This window comes from Triticum aestivum, chromosome 4A (assembly GCF_018294505.1).
Source record: "Triticum aestivum cultivar Chinese Spring chromosome 4A, IWGSC CS RefSeq v2.1, whole genome shotgun sequence".
In the NCBI taxonomy this organism is placed as follows: Eukaryota; Viridiplantae; Streptophyta; class Magnoliopsida; order Poales; family Poaceae; genus Triticum; species Triticum aestivum.
The window spans coordinates 137,687,967-137,700,337 of record NC_057803.1 but is presented as its reverse complement, the minus strand read 5'-3'; the positions used below and the strand labels follow the sequence as shown (position 1 = coordinate 137,700,337).

At 46.7% G+C, this 12,371-nt stretch overlaps 1 protein-coding gene across 1 annotated transcript; it reads right to left on the bottom strand.

Moving 5' to 3' along the window:
• Nucleotides 1-10,944: 10,944 nt before the first annotated feature.
• LOC123085608 (uncharacterized) lies at nucleotides 10,945-12,047 on the bottom strand. Its single transcript, XM_044507270.1, has one exon. It carries the CDS (start codon nucleotides 11,486-11,488, stop codon nucleotides 10,985-10,987), a length of 504 nt encoding a protein of 167 aa, XP_044363205.1. The 5' UTR covers nucleotides 11,489-12,047; the 3' UTR covers nucleotides 10,945-10,984.
• Nucleotides 12,048-12,371: the final 324 nt, after the last annotated feature.

Genomic DNA, 12,371 nt, shown 5'->3' with positions numbered 1-12,371 from the left:
AAAATCTTATTTGATTTTATTATTAAATCCTCAATATTTCTTTATTTTGGGAAAGTTATTTTATTCCCTCTCTCATTTTTTGTAATAGAAATAACTGATGATAAAATAAATAAAATCAAATGATCCTATTCTCAAAATTTGAGAGAACTCAAATATGAAAAATATCGAAATCCCCAACTCTCTCCATGGGTCATTGAGTTGCGTAGAATTTCTAGGATCAACCAAAATGCAAAAGAAATATGATATGCATTGATGATCTAATGTATAACATTCCAAATTGAAAATTTGGGATGTTACAGGTTATGTTGGTACCTATACGCTTAGCTTATCCGGTGTGCCCTGAGAACGAGATATGTGCAGCTCCTATCGGGATTTCTCGACACATCCGGGCGGTCTTGCTGGTCTTGTTTTACCGTTTGTCGAAATGTCTTGTAACCGGGATTCCGAGTCTGATTGGGTCTTCCTGGGAGAAGGAATATCCTTCGTTGACCGTGAGAGCTTGTGATGGGCTAAGTTGGGACACCCCTGCAGGGTTTGAACTTTCGAAAGCCGTGCCTGCGGTTATGGGCAGATGGGAATTTGTTAATGTCCGGTTGTAGAGAACTTGACACTTAACTTAATTAAAATGAATCAACCGCGTGTGTAGCTGTGATGGTCTCTTTTCGACGGAGTCCGGGAAGAGGTCACGGTCTCGTGTTATGCTTGAACGTAAATAGCTTCAGGATCACTTCTTGATCACTATTAGCTTCTCGACCTTGCTTTGCTTCTCTTCTCGCTCTCTTTTGCGTAAGTTAGCCACCATATGTGCTTAGTTCTTTGCTGCAGCTCCACCTCACTACCTTTTCCTACCTTTAAGCTTAAATAGTCTTAATCGCGAGGGTGTGAGATTGCTGAGTCCTCGTGACTCACAGATACTTCCAAATAGTTGCAGGTGCCGATGATACCAGTGCAGGTGATGCAACCAAGCTCAAGTGGGAGCTCGATGAAGATCGTGTTTGTTGTGTTGTTTCGTTTCCTGTTGATCAGTAGTGGAGCCCAGTTGGGATGATCGGGGATCTAGCATTAGGGGTGGTCTTTCTTTATTTTTGTTCCGTAGTCGGACCTTGATTGTATTCTGGATGATGTATGACTATTTATGTATTGTGTGAAGTGGCGATTGTAAGCCGACTCTTTATCCCTTTCTAATTCAGTACATGGGATGTGTAAAGATAACCCCTCTTGTGACATGCCTACCATGCGGCTATGCCTCTAAGTCGTGCTCTGACACGTGGGAGATATAGCCGCATTATGGGTGTTACAAGTTGGTAATCAGAGCCATCCCCGACTTAGGAGCCCCTTGCTTGATCGAATCGCTGACGTTATTGAGTATAGAAAAAAATGTTTTGAGTCTTAGGATTATATATATCGAAGAGTAGGATTCTTTTTGCTCCTCATTCCATTCGTCGCTCTGGTGAGGCCTCCTAACGTAGAAGTTTTGACTCTTCTCTCCTCAAATTTCATAAAAAAAATTAGGATCACGCGGGTATCTTGGAATCGTTCTGATGGTTTTGTGACGAGAACATTGTTCTTGGTGCCTCCTGACATTTAGGGGTTGTGGCAGTGTCCCGAGGAGTCGAGCTTCGAGGTGTTGTCGTCACAATTTTATCGTTGCAGTTCTAGAATACCTGAGTTTGCCGACATCGAAAATCTCTTTTATGCAGTTGTTGGTGAGATAACCTCGATGCCACCCAGTACTGGGGTGGGAGTTCGGGAGTATTGCCATAAATTGTATAACATATGCTTTTTGAAGGTTGAGGTACAAGATTTCCTAAGGTTTCTTGGTTATGTGTTGAAGGATGGATACAACTGGATGTAGGAATTGTTAGTTTGGGTGAGATATTATGCTTCACATGTATCCCAACACCTGATTGCATAACCATAAAGTTTCGGGAGTTTATAAGTGGGAATTCAAGTAGCTCGTAGGAATTCTTTCCAACAGACACATGATATGACATGGGGTCTATCATATGTTTGTTCTGGCTTATTCTGCAAGCCAATCCTTTGTTTTGTTTTGAGTTATGGTATTCGAGTTGCTTCGAAGTCAAATGTTGATTCCATGCCTCTTTCTAAGCGGTGTTCTTGTATTTCTATGTGAATACTAATCCTTCATGATAATCGAGATTGTCATGTCAATCCTTTTGAACTGGTGTGTTTCTCTTCAAGTGGATCCGATCATTTCAACATCCGCAAGATCAACTCTAAGTTTTCTCGAGGGTATCCTTTTCCATCTGCCCAAGTTGCCTTTGTTTTCCTGCCCTCCCACCCTTTTTCTTCAAGGACTCAGATTTATGAATCAAGTATCCATCTTATGGTTGTGAAGTTTCTTCATTCTTTCCTCAATGTTCTTATCCGGCGATTCTCAGGAAGATACTAAGGAAGCTTCAAGTTCATCATTCTTCATTCTTTTTCTTCTCTAGTGGATTCAATTCAAGTTTTTTTGATCATATCCTTTTCCTCGTTTCAAATGCTTTTCCCAAGTCGGTGCACCTCTTAATCGTTCATCTCTCTATTCATATCCGAAGTGCTGAAGATATCTCAAAGATTCGTGTTTGCACTCTGTATTCGTTCAAGCTCTTTCGAGATTGGTATCTCATTCAAGCCATTTAATTCAACCGGCGCAATCTCCCTTTTAAATCTCTTCAACGGTGTTTCTTTTGAGTGGGCCCTAACCCACAGGTCTTTTCCCAGGATCTTACCCGACTCTTCTAATTTTCCCGGAGCTATCCTCAAATTCTTTCCAAGATCTTTCAAATTCTTTTCGTTGTTGATTCAACCTTTATATACTTCATTATTCCAGAGTGTCTCAACAATTTATGGTGTTGTTTCTCGTCGTCATTCTCGGATTTTGAAGACCGAAGAAGAGTTCCTCTTAAATCCTTACCCGTTCTTTCAAAGATTCGTGATTCAAGCTTGATGGGATCCTCTCATAATTGGTTTTGATTGTGAGAATTCTTTTCAACCATCTGGAGCAGTTCAGGAGTCTTTTTAGTTCGATTCTCCAGAGCCCATCATCTCAGAATTATTCATTCTCAGCGTGTAGCTATCGTTCTCCAAATCTTCTCGGTGCATCATTCAAATATTCTCTAATCAGTTCGTGATCTATTCGTTCTCATGTATCAAATTCCCTCAAGTATCTTCATTCGTTCTCTAATTCTTCCCGATATTTCTTTATCTTTTCTTCAATTGTTTTCAATTCTTATGGTGGTTCATTCAAAATTTCTCTTCCTTCGTTATCATATCAATTCATTCGTTCTTTCCAATTCTACCGGTGGTTCGTTGAAGACCTTCCCAAGTTGCGCCATTTCTCTCTGCAATCTTTTCAAGAAGAATAAGTAGTATGACAATTCCGTTGCTTGTCATCAATTTAAGTTGATGAAGGATAAGCATGATGTAATTCTTATTCTTGTTTCATCAAGTGAATCCAATTTCTTATTCCGGAGGTTGATCAAAATTCTTGATCTCATTTGTTCATCTTTATTTCCGGAGTTCCAAGTTTTCTCGGTTATATCATCACGAAGATCCATCTAATCATTATAAGGCTTCAACCTTATTCTTTTCATCCTTCATTTCGTTTGATCATTCTTTTATTACCGGAGTTCTTCATGGAGGCTCTACATGGTGGTTCATCAAGGATTTAGTTCCTTCTCGGAGTGTTCATCAAGATTCTTTTCAGAGGAGATCAAGTATTTTTCATCTTGCATTCTGAAGTGTGATTCTTTCTACCTTATCTTTTGAGGTGGTGCTATATCTTTTCTTGAAAATTTCCATTCTTGTTTCGCGATTCACATGTTGTCAAGAATGAGGTATTTTAAATCCATCAATCTCTTCATTGGAGTTATCTTGGGTTATATTTCACCTAAAGCCTTCCCTAAGGATTGTTGCTATTTATGGTGCTTATAAATGACCCAAGTTCTTCATTTATCCTCCCAGTGAAATAAGTTTCTCGTCTCCTTGTTGATATCAATCCAATCTACCGTTTCTGTAGTGGCAGAATTTCACCTCATAATTTGGAGAAGTTGTCCATAAGCCCACTACAAGTTTATTCGTTTCGTTGTTGGTTTTCCAACAACTCTGTTATAACCTTCTTGGAAGAGTGTTGTGCAAGCTCATTTGTGGCAGAAGTTGGTTTTTTCATCTACATTATTTTATTTCAATGAGCTATCTTCTATTCTCTCTTCCGGAGGCATTGTGATGTTGCTCTCTTCACTCGTCATCTCGGATTGTGAGGACCATGTTCTTTTCATGCTTATCCATTCAATCGGAGTGTCGTGCCATCTTTTCAAGTTCTCTCATCTTATCAAGTTTTGCCTCCCTTCTCAACCGGAGCGCCGTCTAAAATCTTTCTTACCCATTGTGCCATTCTTTCAATAGTTCCGAAGACAGTGTGTTTTTGATTTCATCAAGTATCATCCAATCTTCCCAAGTTCATATTCAATTCCTTTCATTTACAGTTGGAGTGTTGTCCAAATTATATCATTCTTTTTCCTCCTCTATCTTGTTTCTACCGGAGTGTTGTCGTCATTGATCCTTATCGTTCCTTGTACATCTCGGAGTGCTTGCTTGTACTTCTTGTCTATTGTACCCCTTTTCTTATGTCTTTCAACCTACAGGGTTCTCGTATGTTCCTTGTTCCTCTTTTCTAGCGAAGTGTTTTCAACTTCGTTCATCTTCGTTGTATTCTTTCTTTCTTTCAATTTGTTCAACCTCTCAAGATTCGTGATTTCACTCGTTTGTCAAAGAAGCAACTTAGTTTTACCTCTTCTCTTCCTCTTCCGTTTCCCTCCGATGCCATCCTAGATCTCGGGACGAGATCCTCTCATAGTGGTGGAGTGTTGTAGCACCCCGAGACCGATGCGCCAGGTGTCCTTTAGTTATTCGCTGTTGTTGCCGTGTCATTCGCTTGCGTGTTGCATCTTTCCATGTCATCATGTGCATTGCATCGTCAAGTTTTCAAAACTTGCATCCGTCCGGGTTCCCCCAGTTTCGTCCGTTGTCCGTTCTGAGCCCAGACACACTTGCACGCGCCCGCGGCACCTCTGAAATATTATTTTATAAGTGGCCGTAAAATGTTCTCGGAATGGGATGAGAGTTGGCCTGCGGTGTTGTTAGGTTGTAGGTAGGCCGTCTTCCAAGTTTCATCGCATTCGGAGTTCGTTTGACGCCCCAACGGTTAACTATAGCGGCAATATAGTCGGTCTAACGTCGGACGTTTTCGGTCTCCGGAAAATTGTTGCCGGGCTTTCCCTCTTTTTCCTCCCTAAACCGTCTACACAGTCCACTACCTACCGCCAGGCTGAACCTAACCTCTCTCGTCAGCCCGCGGCCCTCTTTTTCCTCCCTAAACCGTCTACACAGTCCACTACCTACCGCCAGGCCGAACCTAACCTCTCTCGTCAGCCCGTGGCCCTCCTCACGCGCGCGTCCGAAAGCTGTCCCGGACCCGACCCGGGTTGTCGTTACCGATGAATCCGGATCAGCCCCAAACATCCCTAAATCATCATCGGTTTCTCTTTTGGACTCCCTAGCTATTTTATTCGCGATCGAACGATTGCGATTGGAGGGACGAGTTAGCCCCTAACCTAAATTCATTTGATATAAATATCAGTCTAACCCTAGATCCTAGGGGTTTGTCCCATCCATCAAATCACCTCACCCGCCGCCGCCACTCTCTTCCTTGGGATCGCTCCCGATCCAAAAATCCACCGGGCCAACCACCTCCTCCCCTCGACCCCCTCCTGATCCGTTCCACCAACCAGCGCCCGAGCCCGAGCTCCTTCGATCGGAGCCACCAGAAGATCCCTGGTGCCCCGACCGAGAGCGAGCTTCTCCCGTTTGCTCCTCTCTCCATGGCGCCGTCGCCGCCGGCGAACTCAGTCGCCCCTTCCCCTCTTCTTCTCCTCTTTCCCTCCTCCCTCTGGTTCACTCCCTCGCTTCTCATGCCTCCCCCTCGCTGTTCCAGGAGGAAACCAGGAGCCGCCATGGTTGGCCGCAGCTCCCTCATCGCCGGGAACGAGTCCCTCCGCCCCAGCTCCTCCCGAGACCAGCCGCCGCCAGCTTCCTCCGTCCCATCCCAGCACTGGACCTGGAGCCCCGATGCCCCGCCTCTCTGCCTTGAGCAGAGGAGGAGGACGCCCGCGTCTCGCCGCCCGAGCACCGCTGCCTGCCCTCGTTCCCGATGCCAGCAGCTCCCCTCGCGCCTCTCGGACCTCGCCGGAGTGCCGTTTTTCGTCGAGCTCGACCCCTCCGCCACCGTGCAAACTCACCGCTTCGCCGGTCCCATCGAACGCCATCGCCTGAGCCTCCCGGCGCCCGCCTGCCATGGCCAACCTCTCCTTCAAGTCGCGTCCTGCGCCCTCGGCTTCCACACGCATGGATCCCCTATCCCAGACGCCCTGCTGCCGTGAGGAAACCATGGCCGCCGTGCCCTCCTCCTCCCTTTGTTTCCCTTCTCGTTTTCCCTCTCACCCCCTCTGCTCTGCCTCGTCAGGAACGAGTAGCCGTGGAGGTTTACTGGCGCTCGAGGATGCAAGCCGCCGCCGTTTGCCTTGTCGCCGGCCTACCTCCTTGTTCGGATCCGGCCGATCTCTCTGCGCCCTGCTGCCTCCTCTGCATCATGCCCTGCATCCCGCATCACCAGCCGCTGCCCCCTGCTTCCTCTCGTCAGTGACGACAGCGCCAAGTCCCTCTTCACCCGCGTTGACTTGTCCTCGATCACGCCTCTCCTAGCTGCGTGGGCTGCAGCCAGGCCAAGTTCGACCGCGGCCCAGCCAGCGCCCTGCCGGCCCAGCCTCCCCTCCAGCCACACGTGCTTCTGGCCTATTGGACCCAATGTGAGTAGCGCACCAGTTTCAGCCCACTGCTCGATTTTTCCTTCACCATTTTTGCTTATAACCAGTGAATTACCTTGTTTTACAGAAAACCCCTCACACATCATACATATAATAACTTCTCAACCGTGCATCATATGTAGAAACTTTAAATATGTAGAATGCCTGGAATTTTGCCTACTTTCATAAAATCAAGCTTTCATGCATGTTAAAAATGTTTAAACTTGCTGTTTGCATTGTTTTGTCATATTGCCATGTTAAAATGATTTAATTCATAACTAATTAACCGTAGCTCCAAATTTAATGAACTTTATATGTAAATGGGGTAGAAAAATGCCTAGTTTAACATGGTGCACTATTATTTCATGTTTAACAACTCTAAAATTATGTTTAGGGCAGAACAGTACCAAATGCATAATTTACATATGGGGATTCTCCGGACTTGTTGTTCGTTGTTCCGGCCTCATTTAAACTTGCCTAGTTAAGTAGTTTTATTATGCTTCACCCCTTGCCATGCTAACCAACATTTTTTTTGTTGAGTACTTAAACGGGAGAGAAATAAATAATTGTTGTGGTGTTTCGTCAAAATACAACTCGTTGGATATTGAGCTCCACTTAACTTGTAGTTTTCTTGTGCATATTGCCATGCCATGCCTCATTAAAACGGACATGCATCATACTTGGTTGTGCATCATGTCATGCTTATGTGATGGTTGTTTACCATGTTGTTTGCTTCTTTCCGCTGTTGCTTCTTTGGGTTGGTTCCGATAACGTCGCGTTTGTGAGGATTCGTTCGACTTCGTCCGTTTGTCTTCTTCATGGACTCGTTCTTCTTCCTTGCGGGATCTCAGGCAAGATGACCATACCCTCAAAATCACTTCTATCTTTGCTTGCTAGTTGTTCGCTCTATCGCTATGTCGCGCTACCTACCACTTGTTTATCATGCCTCCCATATTGCCATGTCAAGCCTCTAACCCACCATCCTAGCAAACCGTTGTTTGGCTAAGTTACCGCTTTGCTCAGCCCCTCTTATAGTGTTGTTGGTTGCAGGTGAAGTTAAAGGTTGTTCAATGTTGGAACATGGATATGTTATATCATAATATCTCTTATTTAATTAATGCATCTATATACTTGGTAAAGGGTGGAAGGCTCGGCCTTATGCCTGGTGTTTTGTTCCACTCTTGCCGCCCTAGTTTCCGTCATACCGGTATTATGTTCCTTGATTTTGCGTTCCTTACGCGGTTGGGTGTTATGGGAACCCCTTGACAGTTTGCTTTGAATAAAACTCCTCCAGCAAGGCCCAACCTTGGTTTTACATTTGCCTAACAACCTATAACCTTCCCTTGGGTTTTCGCGAGCCCGAGGGTCATCTTATTTTAACCCCCCCCCCCCCCCCCGAGCTAGTGCTTCTCTAAGTGTTGGTCCGAACCAGAGCACCGTGCGGGACCGTCCCTTGGCAACTTAGGTTATGTTGGTACTTGTATGCTTAGCTTATCCGGTGTGCCCTGAGAACGAGATATGTGCAGCTCTTATCGGGATTTGTCGGCACATCCGGGCGGTCTTGCTGGTCTTGTTTTACCATTGTCGAAATGTCTTGTAACCGGGATTCCGAGTCTGATCGGGTGTTCCTGGGAGAAGGAATATCCTTCGTTGACTGTGAGAGCTTGTGATGGGCTAAGTTGGGACACCCCTGCAGGGTTTGAACTTTCGAAAGCCATGCCCGCGGTTATGGGCAAATGGGAATTTGTTAATATCCGGTTATAGAGAACTTGACACTTAACTTAATTAAAATGAATCAACCACGTGTGTAGCCGTGATGGTCTCTTTTCGACGGAGTCCGGGAAGAGGTCATGGTCTCGTGTTATGCTTGAACGTAAATAGCTTCAGGATCACTTCTTGATCACTATTAGCTTCTCGAACTTGCTTTGCTTCTCTTCTCGCTCTCTTTTGCGTAAGTTAGCCACCATATGTGCTTAGTTCTTTGCTGCAGCTCCACCTCACTACCTTTTCTTACCTTTAAGCTTAAATAGTCTTGATCGCGAGGGTGTGAGATTGCTGAGTCCTTGTGACTCACAGATACTTCCAAACAGTTGCAGGTGCCGATGATACCAGTGCAGGTGATGCAACCAAGCTCAAGAGGGAGCTCGATGAAGATCGTGTTCGTTGTGTTGTTTCATTTCCTGTTGATCAGTAGTGGAGCCCAGTTGGGACGATTGGGGATCTAGCATTAGGGGTGGTCTTTCTTTATTTTTGTTCCGTAGTCGGACCTTGATTGTATTCTGGATGATGTATGACTATTTATGTATTGTGTGAAGTGGCGATTGTAAGCCGACTCTTTATCCCTTTCTAATTCAGTACATGGGATGTGTAAAGATTACCCCTCTTGCGACATGCCTACCATGCGGCTATGCCTCTAAGTCGTGCCCCGACACGTGGGAGATATAGCCGCATTGTGGGTGTTATAGTCCCAACCTTTACAGCGGTAGTTTTGTGCTTCATGGACATAAAAAGCGGAAATGTTGAGTGGGGGCCTTCACAACATTCACGGAGGCTATTAAATCAAACATTCAACAGAAGATCTCATATCCTTATAGGCGTTTAAATTCTATACATACTAGATGTCATCCATACCCTCTAGAACTAAGAGAACTACTCAAACATGGAGATAACAAGCATCATATGAATAGCGGGGACAAAATTGGACGATAAATTGGAGTAACACACTTAGGAATCCTCTAGTGTTTGGTATTACAACGAGATGGAGATGGCATGGCGATGAAGATGTGCTTCCCTGCTTGGGACATTGTTTCTGGAGTTGTGCTTTAGCTAGGGGAACAAGTGGAGGATGGTGGTGATCTTGTTGGCACTTGTGCGGTAACGACAGTGGAGATGAGTGATGCCGGGGTCACAAAAGGGTTGTGTTTGTTGGCCTTTCGGTGTGTGCACGGGGTCGTCGTGGTTTGTTTGTTATTGTGAAGTCGGATCCATGATGACAGGGTCAGAGTAGTGAGATGACTGGCGACAGATGGTATGGATTGATGATTCTTCGTGAAGCCAGCCTAGCATATTTCTCCTTTGTAGTTCACCTTCTGGACTGAAGTTGCCATGTGGGATCTTAGCGTGACTTTCTACAGCTGTTGCGGTGAGGGGCTTCGTGTGCGGTGAGGGGCTTCGTCGATGGTCGTGTGTGGTGAAGTTGGAATCGCTTTCTCAAGACGCAGTGATGACACGCGATGGCGTGCAACTTCGGTGATATTCCCTTCAACGCGGTTTGCGTGGTGTATCTGTTGTATGCCAGGTCGGCAGTGTGTGCCTTAGAGTTCATCAAGTTCCACAACGTTTGCTATGTGCGTTTGTCTTGCTTTTCGAATTTGGCATCATTTCGAATCACAACAATTCTCTAGATTGGGCGCCGGAAAAATCTCGCGTCCATGCATCATCCATTTAATGCCTTAGATCATGAGCAATGCAATGCACTCAGGAGGGCGTGCTTAGTAAAAAAAAAATCCTAAGCACCAAGGGCTTATCTCAAGTTGTGCCTAGTTAAGCATTTGTCACATATAAATAAGCATCGACGTTTAGGCAAAAATCAATTTATTTCTGTATAAGCATCTCTCTCGAAGAACTTAATTATACAAGTCCTTAAACGGCTCGCATTCGCTTGTGTTAATTCTTTTGCGCTAGTAGGGCATCTAAAACCGGTGCTTAGGCCAGGCAACATGATTCAATTTCTGGCTGTTCCCGTCCGATCGGAGGATCTTGGCTGGCGTGGAAAAGGAATCACGTTAGTGCTAGTCACTTCTCCGTTGAGTAAACAAACTCCCACACCGATGCATCGTCCTTAATTAATTATTTTTGTTGTCTAAGCGTCCAATCAGAGGCCCTTGCAAATTGCAATGTAGATGGCCCACTTCATGAGATCGTTCTTGTTAGGATTTAAATTAATTTTGTTATTATGGATAATCCTCCCTTGTGTAAACGGACGTCGGTTGCTACATGCACCCGTTCGACATTCCCACGACCCCCACGATCGGACGTATCCGTTCGTGGCGACGGTTCCCTATGTATATAATCCTCATGGATCATCAATGAAAGTTACGGTTCGATCAAATCATTCTTCACACATTATTAACACTTGTCTCTGCCCAAAGCACGCATAGGCAAATCACGCCGGCGACAGTCGCCGGAAAAAAGAGCCAGAAGGGAAGAAAGCAAAAGGTGAGAGGATGCCTCGTGGTCTCCTGTCCTTCTTCCCGCACCTTGTTCGTAGCGGCGGTAGACGCCGACAGGGCCGTCGCCGTCGCCATGGTGTTGGTGGACTTCGCCGCCACAACCGCCACGCCCGTGATCTGCGCCGGTTCGGAGGCCGCCGGAACGGTTTCCGTCGCCGTGGACCACGTCTTGGACATGGCGTCCGAGGTCGCCATGGTGCTGGGCCTTCTAATGCTCCGCCCGAACCGGCCATGCCGGCGGCGGCGCCGCTCCCGGCCTGGATTCTTGCCGGACCGGCCGCTCCAAACCTGTACGCGAACGATGTACTGGAGCCCGCGGACGACGCAGTGGACGTCGACGTTGAGCCGGAACTTGCGGCTCCTCCACCACCGCGTCCGTGCCCGGTGCATGGTTGGGGGCCATGGATGGTCCTGCAGGCTGCAGCCACCCCCGCCACAAGATTACGAGGTCCAGGAGGAAGCCGAACTTGCGCCGCCTGTGCCGCTCGCGGAGCCCGCGCAGCCGGACTCCCCGCGTCTTCCATCTCCGACGCCGGCGCACGAGGCGGCCGGCGCTGGGGCTTCTTCGTCGAGCGCTAGCCTCGGGCTGCGCCTCCCCGCGCGGGCTGCTGCGCTCGGAGACGTCTTCGACAACTGGGCGAGCAGCTCCACTGGCCCATCGGCGCCCCGCCGCTGGCACATAGTGCCGCGGGCCGAGCTGCAACGCAGCCGCGCGGTGGTTCTCGGACTGGCCAACGGCCACTCCAATGCAGCCGCGCCCGGGACAGACCTTCCTGGTGGATCTTCTTCAGAGGAGGAGGCCGCACCGGGGGCTTCGAATTCGCGCCGGTGAGCCAGACGCCGGTGGCGGAGGTTGGTGGTAGTGGTGCAGACGGCCGCCGCTTAAGTTGGATTGGGGATGAGTTGTTGATGGGAACGAGAAATATCCCCTCGCCTCCCTTATCTACTCGTGCGTGCGTATGGGCTGTTGGAGCCAGCACACTAGCCACTAGCCCATGGCGTACAAGCAGCAGAGAAAAAAAAAGAATCATAAATGAAAATAAAAAGGTGGCTTAGCCACGGTAGTAGGCTATCCTGTCTTTAGCCTATTGCCATTATTTTTCGTTTTCTTTTCTGATTAGCTTCTAGCTTTTTCAGTTTTTGTACATAAGTGTTTGTTAGTATTTTCTAACATAGTACTATGTAATGTCTGCTTATGAATGTCAACATGTTTTATGGATGCAATTTTAATTGTTACATGTCGATTATGCTTGAAAATTATATGACTACTTTC

Excerpts from the sequence above, each read along its gene's own strand:
- LOC123085608 (XM_044507270.1), bottom strand. The coding sequence starts at position 11,488 with ATGCACCGGGCACGGACGCGGTGGTGGAGGAGCCGCAAGTTCCGGCTC.